At 42.3% G+C, this 14,239-nt stretch overlaps 1 protein-coding gene across 2 annotated transcripts in view; it reads left to right on the top strand.

The window, feature by feature from the left end:
- The window catches only part of ARHGAP35 (Rho GTPase activating protein 35), a 103,774-nt gene that overhangs the window by 47,151 nt on the left and 42,384 nt on the right, over positions 1 to 14,239 (top strand). The window contains exon 4 of one of the 2 annotated variants that reach the window (XR_007770266.1): positions 5,816 to 5,901. Coding sequence is in view for 1 of the 2 variants with exons in the window: in XM_050928387.1 (XP_050784344.1) it covers positions 5,816 to 5,960 (145 nt within the window). In the remaining variant the exon portion in view is untranslated. Of the gene's footprint in view, positions 1 to 5,815; positions 5,961 to 14,239 lie in introns of those variants that run through there. The other variant, XM_050928387.1, reaches the window with a different exon arrangement.

Genomic DNA, 14,239 nt, shown 5'->3' on the forward strand with positions numbered 1-14,239 from the left:
AACACCTTTTTTATATATTTAACACCATTATAAATGCTGCATGCAAAGCGGGGTTGGGGTGGAGGCTGACAGCTCGTGAACCCCCATGTAATAACCCCGCGACTCCCCTGAGGGGTCCCGACCTCCAGTTTGAGAACCCATGTTTAAATGCAACAGAACTTTAACTCTGTCTTTAACTTTAACACAGTCAACTTGTGGAACTCCTTACCTGAGGAGGTTGTGAAGGCTAGAACTATAACAGGGTTTAAAAGAGAACTGGATAAATTCATGGTGGTTAAGTCCATAAATGGCTATTAGCCAGGATGGGTAAGGAATGGTGTCCCTAGCCTCTGTTTGTCAGAGGGTGGAGATGAATGGTAGGAGAGAGATCACTTGATCATTGCCTGTTAGGTTCACTCCCTCTGGGGCACCTGACATTGGCCACTGTCGGTAGACAGGATACTGGGCTAGATGAACCTTTGGTCTGACCAGGTACGGCAGTTCTTACGTTAACAATGGATTATGATGCTTTTCACCTCTGGGTTACTGGTTTGAATCCAGCACAGGATGATAGGAAATTTAGCATATTCCAGCTTCAGTGGTCCATATGAAACAAACAAATGGACTTTTGGTCCAGCCCCAGACAAGGATGTGTATCCATATTTCACAAATCATCGTCACTAATTGGCCTGCAAATTGGCAGTCTCATTGGAAACAAATAATTGAATGACACACTGAAGCTGAACAATCTTTCTGAATGCTCGAAATAGTTTATTCAGCTCAGGTTTGAGACATTCATGGAAGTCAACTTGTGTTATTGCTGTCTGTACTGTAAGTAGAAAACATCAGTCTCCAATATTACCAGTCCAACACCTTTCACCAGCATTAAATTCACTTGAAAAAAATACAATTATTTATTGTTTGTATTATTGTAGTGCCTAGAAATCCCAGTGTGCTAGACGTGTACAAACATAGAACAAAAACACAGCCACTGACTTTTTTGCCTAGTAAGAAAGTATTACTATGCTTTTTCCTCCTCTTTCAGTTTCAGTCTGGCGTATGTGGAGTTGAGTAGCCCCATTTGCCCACACTGGAAGAGTGCCTACGTTGATTTAGGATTGCAGGGTGCCAATTTTATTCTCATTTTGGTGTATCAGGTAAAGCATATCAGCACTGGAGAGTGGTACCAGTAACCAGATGCCAGCATCAGTTCCTCACAGATGTCTAGTGAGAAAAGGTAGCTCTGCTTGTGACCACCTGACAAGTTGGTTGTGATTGCAAGTTGGAAAAAGCTGCCAGCATACTTGTAGTCATTGTTTAACCACCACCCCACTTCAGTCCTCAATTTACATTTTTATCCATTTTCTTTCACCTTTAATCTTGTCTAGTAATTAAGTAGCTAAAACCTCATCCCAGAACATAAGTCTTGTCCAAGTGAATTTCCTGAAGTTTTGCCTGTTGTGGTTTAGATGCAGAGATGCCGTCATCTATGTGATGCTTCTTGGCACTTAACCATCATTCCCCTTTGTTACAGAGAGAATGGGCAGCTTTTCCCTTAACCATCAGGCTGCTCTGGGCTGCTGTTAGAATTCTCTCCATATTCTGGCCATCAAAGTGATGCCATTGTGTCCGTGTATCACTCTGTGCAATCTGATCATATCCTTCAACACGCTGTGGGTGTGCCCTTGCAGTTCAACTCAGTTGAGCAGAAACACTATTTTTTGCCAAGTTCCAACAGACCAGTGAGCTGCTTCAAGAATGCAAAGATCCAAATAGTTCTGGCTCTCAAGGTAACTCTAAACAGCTACCAGACTCTGCTTTATTGCTTTTTTGAAAAACAAACACAACCTCGTATACCATTTTGTCAGCTATGTACCATACTGTTGTCCAAAGCATAATACATTAGCATTTATTCAGCACTTTGTGTTTTCGTGTTCTGCACAGCCATTAATTAATCCATCCTCACACCTCTGAGATAGCTAAATATTATCCCCATTTTACAGACGATTAAATATTTTTAAAATAAAGACAGCTATGCTGTTAAGTCTGTGTGGAGACCTCTCAGCAGGATCATGATATAATTGCTTCATTATAATAGGGAGGACAAAGCATAAACTTTGAAGCTTTTTGGCAGTTACCCACTTCTAGTTTCTGGTCCTTTGTCTGCTTTCCACTTTCTCTCACTCTAAAGCCATTGTCTGCTTTACCTGGTACGGCAACTTCCAGAGCCTCTGTTTTTGAGAGGGGGAACACTGAAGAATGTGCTGCTTCATTAGGTGCTCGTAAATGGGTTCTTGAGTCCTTCCTTGGAAAGCAAGAGTGTTGTCATTGCTGCTGCTTTGTTTCTTGTCTCCCACCCTTTCCTGGTCTCCGTCAGCCAAAAAGTTGGAGTCCTGGAGCAGATTCCAAGTGAGTCTCCTACATAGCAATGCAGGCATAAATTATAAATATCCCCGTACGCAGGCCTTCGTTTCTGGCAAGGTTCTTAATGCTGAGACCCAGCCAAGACACCTGCTGTTTTTATAGAAACTGTCAGCATGCCTGAAGTGCTGTGAAGAGTCCTTACTCTTTTAAAGACCAAACAATTATATTCTCTCTGAGCAGGAGATGTGTGGGGCAGGCAGTTCTATTGTATGAAGTGGACATGCTTTTTTGTAAGTACAATTCTTGGTGGGTTTTTTAGTGAATTCTAAAAAATAGGTAGCACTGACGTGTGTCTGTCTTTCTAAAGAATTTCTCTCTCTTGTAGAGGCTTTCAGTCTGATTCGCTAACTGAGAATTAGCGGCTGTAAATGAAGATGGATGTTGGGATGGTGTTGCTTTCTTCTTGCTGAGTGCCTGCTGCTGCTCTCTAACCCTTTTAATGGTTCCCTAATGAGTGACACATGCCCAGCTAAGGGCAGGGGACTGCCCATTAGACATCTGGCAGGTGGTACCAAAGGGTGATATTTCCAGCTGAAATTTACACAGTAACGCTTTTATTGCCTGAAGTTCTAGAAGGGTTTCTACATATGTTGTAGCCTCGAATTTCCTTGATGCCCTGACTTTGGTGCACATCGCATCTAGTCACAGGAGGCTAGAGGTAGAGCTACAGGTTACCAAGCATTCTGGTACCTTTCGGCTGAGTGTAAGGCCTTGTCTACACTGCCACTTTACAGCGCTGCGACTTTCTCAGAGGTGTGAAAAAACACCCCTCCCCGCCCCCAAGTGCTGCAAGTTTCAGCGCTGTAAAGTGGCAGTGTAGACTGTGCACCAGCTGGGAGTGCTGGTACTACTTCCCTCGTGGAAATGGTTTTTTTAACAGCGCTGGGAGAGCTCTCTCCCAGCTCTGGTGCTGCTACTACACAGCCATGTTTAACATTGCTAGTGAAGACATACCCTCACAAACTTCTTTAGAAATCTGCTAGGTCATCAGAATTTGCTTCTTGTAAATGCAGTTCCTTTCCCCTTTATGGTTCATCCAGCTACTACTTCTGAGGAAGGAAGGAAGGGAGATTCAGTTCTAGTGTTTGTATTCCTCCATCATCCTGCTGTGCTATAGATCAGTGGTGCTCAGTGAGGCCCACAGGGGTCTGCAAGCAGGTTTCAGGGCGCCGCCAAGCAGGGCTGGCATTAGACCTGCTGGGGCCCAGGGCAGATGGCTGAAGCCCAGGGCTCCAAGTCCCGTCACCCAGGGCTGAAGCGCAAGCCTGAGCATGGGGCACCAGGGAATTGCCTTGTTTCCTACCCCCTAATGCTGGCCAACTTTTATATGCAGAAAAACAATTTTGGCACAGGTGGGCCATGGAGTTTTTACAGCATGTTGGGAGTGCCTTGGAAAGAAAAAGGTTGAGAACCCCTGCTATAGATGATTAAAATGATGTACAATTTGAAAACTTTCCCAATTACAGCTTCCTGTCGTCTCACTATTGGATCTCTGACTGAAACACCGATTGCGAACTTCTTCTGCACTGAAGAGGTCTCTCTTGTTTGTTAACCCTGTCCAAGCATAGTGTACCATACTTCATAGGGTTCTTTGGGAAAGATGAGGATTTTGTCGTCTTGGCAATTGTACGTTATGAAATTTTTCAGTAGATCTCTGAGCTAGAGTATGGCAGCATTATTTTAGACAACCTCCCAAAAGGGGTGTGCTGAGGTTTTTCATCTCATCTTGGAGCCAAATCTAAGAGGGCAGTGTTTCTTTTTCACCTGTTAATTTATTACACAGAGCAAGCATGCACATAGCAAAGGAGCATGTGAGAAACTGCGCATCATAGACATAGTAGGTGTGGCAAGGAATTGACATTAGGATTGAGAACTGTAAAGTACATATATTAGAAAGGTGGAAATAAGTGTCTCCCTGTACTGACCTGCTCACTTTTCCTCACTTTCTGTACACAGGACCAGCACACACAGGTAAATGTAGGTTACATTACAGTTGTTGTATGGGATTAGCTTTAAGTATTGACCGAGTTTTCATTCCTTTTTTCACCATTTTTTTGCTACAAAATTTGTCACGTGATACCTGTTCTAAATTTGCTGTTTGCTTTTATTGGCACAAACAAGATGCTGTGCCTGTTGCACAAAAATAAACGTTTCTCTCATTATTGCAAACTCAGTTTTGTTCTAATGTGTCCATGTGTCACCTCGGCTATGCAGGAGGAAGTTTTATAGAAACACAGACTAAACAGGAAGTGATCTGTTCCAGTGGGGTGGGGATATAGACAATGGGGTGTGTGTGTGTGTGTTTCTTGGAGTCACATGGCCCAGCATCTGGATAGCAGTGCTCTCTGGGGAGGTTTGTTCATGCAGCCATATACAGTTACTAGGTTTCTAGAATTACAGTTCTATGACATTGCAGGTCAGGAGTTTGAGTAAGACTAATCAACTCACCAGGGCTCAAAATAAATCTGGACACCTGCTCTCTCATAAGTTATTTTTGTCCAAACTAGAAACTGTATGGAAATTGAGCCACCACTGATTGATATTGTCCAACACTTCAACATCTGTGTCTTCTGCTAGATCTCCTACCATCTACCTCATCTGGAGAGAATGTTAATGCTTATTTTATGAATCAGTACCTATTGAAAAGCGTTTGACTAGCCAGCTTGCCTATTGAAAAGTGTTTGACTAGCCAACTTTTATTCTTTAGATGTACAAGCATTTCAAAAACAATTGCATTCACATAATGCCCAAAATAAGTTGCAGGGAGCTTCTTCACTCAACCAAAACCATCCTTTCTCAATCCATCTGCTTAAGAAAAAGACTGAATAAAGGTGTGTGTATGTGGAGGGGGTGGGAGACGACAAAAAATTGATAGGGATGGAAAAAATTCTGATGGATAAAAGGCTCTTCATTGAGAGTGCCCTTCCTGTGGTCCACTGATCTATATAAATCTGTGGACAGTAAACTCAGATAGCCCTGTTGATCTCAACATTTGCAGCATCACTCAAAGAATGGAGATCGTTTCATAGATAACTATGGCCCGGACGATAAAGATGGGAACTAGTAGTTTGACTGTATCTAGAAACTGGTCGGAAGCCTGTGCAGTTCTAGAGCACAGATGTAATGTGTTACGTATGCAGAACAATGCTAAACAAATGGGCAGCCACAGTCTGAACTAGCTGAAGTTTCCAAATGGTTTAGGCTATGTATACGCTGCAATGAGATGTCATTGCTGGCCTATGCCAGCTGACTAGGACGCACGGGGTGCAAGCTTACGGGGCTGTTTAATTGCGACCCATAGATATTTGGGTTTGGGCATGATCCTCTCACCTCTCAGGGTCCTAGAGTGTATAATTCTGTGTATGTTGTGGTATTTTTCTTGTTATTAATTCAAGGACATTCTCTTCTACAGAAACCAAAGCCAAAGCCTCGGCCGTCCATCACAAAGACTCCGTGGGAAAGTAATTATTTTGGGGTGCCTTTGTCCACTGTAGTGACTCCAGAAAAGCCTATTCCCATCTTTATCGAGCGATGTATTGAGTACATTGAAGCAACAGGTAAGAATTTCTCTTGGGGCAAGCATCAATGAGTAAGTAAACTGTCCGCTGGGAGCTTGGTACAAAAGTCATATAGTTTGTTCAGAAGTCCAGGATTATATTACCCTTGATGGAGAGAGGGTTATGAAAATGTTTGTATGCATATACCTTTTTACATATTGGAAGACTGGAATTACATTTTCCTTAAGCTTCCTGCATTTAACCCTTTAAGTAAGCCAGGTTGCACTGCACTCTTTTGGAAATAAAATAAAATAGGTATTATACTAGAATCTGTATTACAAGCAGTCTGATAGGTTAAATTGAAATGATTGTCTTTACAATGCAGTATTAGGCTGTGAACTTGAATTCCCATTCCTTGCAATTTCAGCTTCCCTGATTTGTATAGGTAATTGACAAATCATTTGTATTTCATGAAATTAGAAAATGAGATAATTTGCTTTGTTGGGATAAAGCTGAACTTTATTTTGGTGCCAACATGGACTTGGGTTTGTGCCTCAATCATACTACACTGAAATTGCATGCGGATACTATAGAACCGTGCACTTTGCTGTTTCATGTCAACAAAAAATAGCTTTTTTAATTTCGTTTTGTTTGGTAAATGTATTAAGGTTTGTAATGCACTGAAAATATAAAGTGCCATTCTTGTGATTTCAGAAGTTTGCCAAATACTTACTAGCCACAGAACTAAATGTGGCAGCCTGAGAGTAATATGAAAATACCACTCCCTCCATGTCAACCATGTCAAGGAGTGGTGTCCTAATGAGAAACCCAAACCCAACATCCCCAGTGTAGTCATTCTCTTCATGGCACTGGCCCCTAACTTGATGTGTTTCATGTTGTGCGTGGCTAGGAAAATCTGATTATATACTGATTATATAATTTTCTGTCTGGCTCCTGGAGAGAGAAAGATGGGGTGTTCTCCCTTCCCCCTTACAGATCCAGAGTGGAAGGGCATCGGGAAGGTTGTGCCTTTTTTACTTTGTTCATCCTCTCCCTGGATCACACCCCTACTGTTACTGCTGGTCTCTGCCTTATAGCAAAGTGAAAATGACATTACTTTGGCCCACTTCACTCTGCTACTGTGAACTGCTGTGAGTAGCAGTGGCATAGATTAGGGGTATATCTGCACTACAGCTGCTGCAGTTGTGCTGCTGTAACGCCATAGTGTTGACATTTCCTACATCAAAGGAAGGGGTTTTTCCATCAATGTACTTAACCCACCTCACTGTAAGGCAGTAGCTAGACGGACAGAAGAATCCTTCCATTGACCTAGTATCATGGTATAATTCCCCACTCTGAACCTTAGCGTCCAAAAGATGGGGTACCAGCATGAATCCCCCTAAGCTTAATTACCATCTTAGATCTTGTAGTGCTGCCACCAACTAGGACTTGCAGTGCCTGGTACACTCTGGTCCCCCCAGAACCTTCCCAGGGGACCCCAAGACCCAGACCCTCTGGATCTTACACAAGGAAAGTAAACCCTTTCCCCCACCGTTGCCTCTCCCAGGCTTCCCTTCCCTGGGTTACCCTGGAAGATCACTGTGATTCAAACTCCTTGAATCTAAAACAAAGGGAAATGCACCTTCCCCCCTCCTCTTTCTCTCCCTGTCTCCCACCAATTCCCTGGTGAGTACAGACTCAATTCCCTTGAGCCTCAACAAGGGGAAAAAATCAATTAGATCTTAAAAAAAGAAACGTTTTTAATAAAAGAAAGAAAAGTAAAAGTTGTCTCTGTAATTAAGATGGTAAAGGTTACAGGGTCTTTCAGCTTATAGACACTAGAGAGAAGCCTTCCCCCCCCAGCACAAATACAAATTAAAATCCTTCCAGCAAAATACACATTTGCAAATAAAGAAAACAATCAAAAAGACTAAACCGCCCTTCTACTTGTACTTACTATGTGAACAGAAAATTAGAGAGCCTGTAGGTATGTCTGGTCACTCTCAGAACCCAGAGAGAACAACAGACAACAAACACAAAACAAAGACTTCCCTCCACCGAGATTTGAAAGTGTCTTGTCTTCTGATTGGTCCTCTGGTCAGGTGGTCCAGGTTCACTGCTTGTAACCCTTTACAGGTAAAAGAGACATTAACCCTTAACTATCTGTTTGACACCTAGTCGCATCTACACTGGAGGTTAAGTTGACCTAACTGTGGTGCTCAGGGCATGACATTTTTCACATCCCTGAGATATGTAGTTAGGTCAGCCTAAGTTTTAGGTGCAGACTGAACCTCCGGCCTCTACTGTTCTTGGACTGTTTTTCAGGGTGGTAGGTGGGGAATCAGTGAGAAGGGAGGAAGAGAAAACATTCACCTTTTACAACTCTGAGTCTGCCACAGGCATAAGGAACGGCATGAGCTGCCATTTAGCAACCTGAAGACCGAACAGTAGCGGGGCAGTAGTGGAAGGAACTATTGTTCAAGCATAACTTAAAATTGATTTAAAAATAACTCCATTTCCCGTCCTTCGGTATTAGTGAGTGCTTTTCTCTTCCCTGTGTTAATACAATAGGCCCTGAGATTATTCCTGATTCTAACACTTGATATCAAATTGTAGGGATAGAGAGTTCCCATACCTAGTTCTAGTCCCATTTCTGGGGGAGTGACTTCTAAACCCTTCAACACTGCACTAGGGCTGCATGGAAACATATTATTTTGGGCCTACTTGTAAATTTCCCTGTTTGCTTGTTCTGCATCTGAAGTGCGATGCAAGGATTTAATTTTGGAAGTTTGTTTAATGGTTAGAGATTATCCTTGAATTCTGCAGCTAGGGTTGAATTGTACTGAAAGTCATCACAAGATTCAGTTCTGCCATAACTTCTGTGTCAAAATTCCTTAAGTGGCAACGAATTCTAGATGCCCTAACTATATCTGGGTGATTTACTTCATTCTGTTTGAAATACACTCTGTGTGTGTGTGAGAATTTTTTATCCTTTTCCTGCCTCCTCCGTTTTTTACTTGCTGCTTTCAAAGCCTTGATAGCATTTGAGGTGGGAGGTGCTCTTACTCTCTAGTAATGCAAATTCTTCTGCAGTAATAGCTATGCTCAAGATTACAGGCTTATACTAATGTGTTAGTAGCCCAACACAGTCAGGCTGCAGATTACAGTTTCTTTATGTCTGGATTTATTCCCTCTAATCCAAGTGTAATCAGTAATGATTAAGTATCATTAAGTGTGGACGGACTGCCTCAGCCTGCTATTAACCCTGATAGCAACATCTGGAGTTGAGTGATGGCATTAACACTCTCACTATTTGAAACTTCATGGCAAGGGGGAAAATACACAGACTTTTAATCATTCAAGGTCTGGGTCAAATGAAGCCTAGAAAACAATCCAAAAAGTCAATTTTAAAGTGTGATATACTGACTTAGTTCCAATTAAATAACTCTTCAGTGTTAAGTCTGTATGCTATATTTGAAAATGCTTCTTTAGACAAATACTTTCTTCTGTTTGATCTAGTTGTTAAACGCCAGCAAAGCTTTGCTGGGGTGCTAAAGGAAGTAAATCTTTGGTGTCTATCCCCACCTTCTCAAAAGTCATACAACAGGGTAATGTATACAGAAAAAATAAAGCTAGTGACGTGTATTTTAGGTTTCAGACTTCATTTAAAATTAATGTCTCACGTATACAGAACCTGCTTTTAGAACAGAGTTGTAGGTAGCACCCCTGTAGCTTTTCCTGGTCCCTTCCATTATGCTCTTCTTTTGTTAAAGGTCTTGGGGTTTGACGCAATGTGTCGATGGAACTTAATATTCAGCTACCCTTCTGTATCCTCTTCGGACACTGAGTTTGTAATGCTCTGATGAACTGGAAGGTGAAGACCTGACATAGATATTGAAAATCCAGTTGCTGATATTTCATTTTCACTGATTTTTCTCCAGTAGGTTTGATTTATGAGTTTATCCCTTAATCCATGTTGGGCTTCAGAGTTGTCCGAATACCTAAACTACCTTCTCTGAAGAATTTTTGCTAGACACAATTGCATTTTGGTCCTCATCTGTTCTAATGTTTTTTCACAGTGGTGATATGGCTCCTCAGACCTGTGTGGTATTTAAATTGCTATCAGGATTCAGCTGTTGGAGTCATCGCTTTGACCAATGGAAGATTTTCTCTTACTTGATTGATATGTCCATTTAGCTTGAGGGAATTGCCATTTTCTCCTGAAGATCTTTGATCCTACAGCTGTGGCCTTGAATGGCCATTTTCTCTTGGGGGCTCTAAATTTTTCTACATATGTTTCAGCTTTGTTCCCTTATGGCTCATATGAGGGAAGAAAGGGGACAGGCATCTTTGTTGCTTTGATGATATAATTCAGGCATTTGCAACACTGGTGGCCAAGACATCTGTAAAGACACAATAATTTATTTTTCTAAACAGAACTGAATTCACATAGTTGTGTTGCCTGCTCAACACCCAAAAGAGCAGGACATTCCTGAAGAGATTCTCCAGTCTGAAACCTGAAGTATTCTGCATGATCAGAATTTCCTAGGTTGCAGCTTATCTGTGTGTTTATATGGGGGAACATCTTTTGTCATTGCAGTCCAGCTCTGTCCACTTAAAGTTCATGAGGGAAAAGAGATTCTCTTCTTGAAACACTTTATAAAACGTGCCTTCTGTCTGTGGCATGTACCTATTAATTTCCCTATCAGTGATACAAGTTGTAACATTTTTAATTTATTCACCATACCATATCTCTGACAGTTCGTTTATGCTGCAGAGGAATGCAGAAATTAAAAGGAAAAAATTACCTGTGAAGGAATGGTCAGTCATTTCAGTTACAAATGATTGAGTTATTTTGTTGTTTGTTCTTCTTGTTCTTACTTTAGTATTGCAGTAGTGCCTACGAGTTCCAAACAGCAATCAAGGTCCCACTGTGCTTGGCACTGTACAAATGTGTAACAGAGATGGTCCTTGTCCCCAAAAGCTTACAATGTAAGTCCTTTAGTGTAGACAGATTTTAAAAGTTGCTACACAATTTGCTTTGGCTTGGCTGGAAAATTAAACTTCTTGCTTATCTTCTTGGGAAGAGGTAACTGCTCTTGACCTACCTGACTATTTTAATCTACCAGAGTAGCTGAAAAACCCAGGCTCCATCTCTTCCCAGTCACCATAAACCTGTGATCAGAGAGCTAAGTCAACGCATTCAAACTAATGTTCATCACCTCCCTATCTACCTTCTCTCACCAGAATAACAACTCAGTTCTGTTCTGTTTAGCCTCTTCTCTCCTTACCCCAGAGGCAGCTCAGTTCTCTTTGCTGCCATTCCTCGTGGCCCCTCTCTTTCACCGTTCCCTCTGATTGATGTCACTCATTCTGCCCCAGCCTCATCCATGGCCTCTTTTCAGCAGGTAGGAAACCTGACACATTTATTTGCCCAGATATTACTTCTGTTTTTCCTGAGCTTCTGGGTACTGGTTTAGTTAAAATTGGTGCAAGCTTGTGTGCACACGTTCTGGTTTCAGTTTAAGACTGTCTACACACAAACAACTGTCAGGAATGGTACAGGTAAACTTAGTCCTGTCTCAGTGCCTGGGGCTGGACTTGATGACCTTCATTTGTGATTCTAAACTTGCACTGTCTACACACAAACTTAAAGTAGCAAACTAAATCAGTTAAAAAAACACACCTTTAGTTAAACTGGTGCAGCCCTGTGTGCGTAGACAAAACTTAGAGTATTTTACTCCTTGGGTATGTTGGTCTGGGTTTTTATTTGCACAGCTACACTGATGTAACAGAGTATAAATTGGTTTAATTTTTGTATATTTGCTTTAGGGGTAATCAAAACATCATATTTACTGGCAGTTACGGCTTATTTTCATGTGTGTTAAATATGCACATTACTTTAATTGTAATGGAAGTTTCTTTTGGAAAAGCCAGTAGTTTTAATTTCCTGAAGAGTGGTCTGAAGTTGGCTTGATATAAAAGGAAATGCCTTGCTTAAGGAGTTATAGCTGCCCCGTTTGCCAATCATTTAATACACTGGAGGAATGGGTTATACTGTTCTCTCAACTGGCAGATCAAGCATGTGCAGTCAGTTGTTTCAGCATGTACACACTCCTGTAGACGAGTCTGAGATTTTTTGACCATCAGAATACAAAGCCTGTTATCTGGTCTTTCTCCATGGGCTAACATGAACTAAGTGCGGTGCAGAGGCTTGTAAAAGGTCTCGAGTTGTAAAATTAAGCATATGCACTTTAAAGGGAAGTTGGCTTTGCATGGTAAGAGATATAGTGGGGGTGAGTAGTGGCAAGTTAATCGAAACTCCACTAAATCATTGATAATTGCTGTGTATACTTGATCATAAGCTAGTTCATTTATAAGCCACCCCCACCAAGATGGATAAGTAAAAATATAATTCTTTTATGACTCGTTCATAAGCCGACCCTATAATTCAGGGATCAGCAAACTTTGGCTCCCGGGCTATGAGGATAAGTCGCTGGCGGGCTTATGGTCATTTGGGGCCGAGATGGTTTGTTTACCTCGAGTGTCTGCAGGCACAGAGGTAAACCTAAGTAAACAAAGTGTCCCGGGGTGCCAGCTGCTTGCCCTGACAGGCCGGACAGCAACTGGTGGGGAAATTTTTTTGGGGAGGAGAGGCTGGGGGTCAGGGGAGTAACCCCTGTGACCGCACTCTCCCCATCCCTTCCCACCTTATCTGGGGAGAGCCAGAGAAGGATGTCTCTGACCTAGCTGGAGCTGCTCCAGCAGGCTGGGCAGCGCGGCCACAGCCTGCTCTGGCGGGCCAGACTGGGCGGTGCAGCCACAGCATGTTCCAGCAGGCTAGGCCGGGCAGCACGGCTGCAGCGTGCTCCAGCGGGCCAGACTGGGTGTTGCGACCACAGCCAGCTCTGGGAGGTGGGGCCGAGCGGCATGGCTGCAGCCTGTCAGCCCAGGAGCTGCAGCTGTTTCAGAGGCTGTGGGGGAAGAGCAGCATGGCCAGAAGCGGAGAGACTCTGGCCCCGCGTCTTCCCTTCTGGCTGTGCTGCCTCTCCTTGCTCCCTCTGTTGGGGGGAAGGGCTGTGTCCCACCGCTCCCTCTCTATACCCATTCATAAGCCGACCCCTTTCTCTAGTGCTTCTGTTTTTTACAAAAAAAGTTTGGCTTATGAATGAGTATATACGGTATCTCAATATCCGGTCTCATAAATGTGTTCTATGTGAAGGGAGGAGGACAACCCCAGGTTCTTGGTTTTCTGAGAAATATGGCAGCGAGCTTGTATTAACTGTATGTAACTAGTTTGCACCAAACTCAGAAGAGCCCAAAAGGTATAGTTCCCTTTTCCCTATTTACATCTCTTTGTGGTGTGTACAAAAACATGCAGTAGTCACTGATTTACTAATCATCAAAGATTTGTTCCAAAGAATATTCTCTTGTATAGAGTTGATAGGAAGGGCCCTTAATGTTTTGGTAAGAGTTTGGAAAAGTGATTCTTTGTTCTGCTTGAATTTGCCAAAAGTGAGGGTGAAGGCCAATAGGTTGTTGCTAGTAGAGGTCAAGGGCTGCATGAGGAAGGCAAGCGAGGACTATATGGTGTAGGGGGTTGGTAATAGGATACAGAGACGTTCCCCTCTGGGTCACTAGTTCAAATCAAACCAGTATCAGTAGGGACTGAAAGTTAGCATTTGACAGCTGTTCATTGGCCTGCCTGAAAGGAGCTCAGGTGGTCCTAGAAAACAGAGTATCTATCCCCTTTTGTGAATGAGTGCTGCAGTCAAAACTGACACACAGCCACTAACTAACATTATTTGGACTCAGAACAGGTGGGGTTTTTTGTTTTTGTTTTTTTTGAAACTGAAGTCGACATTCACAAGAGGCATCAGAGAGAAGTTCTGAACATTAATACAGATCTTTTAAGCCTAAACAATTGGACAATGTTGATTTTTTTTAAAGTAAACATGGTATTCTGCTAGCAGATTAGTGCTTACAATAGAGAGAAATATCATAGTGCTTCACAAGTATTTTTAAGGCTCTAATTGCTGTGCTAGGTTTTTATCTTAAAACCGTCTTTGCTTCAGCAGCCTAAAGATGAATAAAATGCCAAGTGGTGTTGTGGTTTTTCTTCCTAATATCATGCCAAAGGTTCTGAATGCTGCTTCTTCTACTTACATTTTGCACATCTTCTTTTGGCTGCTGCCAAAACATAAATTATTTTCTTTTGAACATGTAACTAAAGTGTTAATTCTGCAAGTAGTAGCATTTTCAGGCATAGAACATCCAGCAATTTTGTAATACAGTCCTGTCGAGCTTCCGTTTTGTCAGAAGTAATCCTGTTCTAGAAT

Source organism: Gopherus flavomarginatus, chromosome 18 (genome assembly GCF_025201925.1).
Source record: "Gopherus flavomarginatus isolate rGopFla2 chromosome 18, rGopFla2.mat.asm, whole genome shotgun sequence".
NCBI lineage: Eukaryota > Metazoa > Chordata > Testudines > Testudinidae > Gopherus > Gopherus flavomarginatus.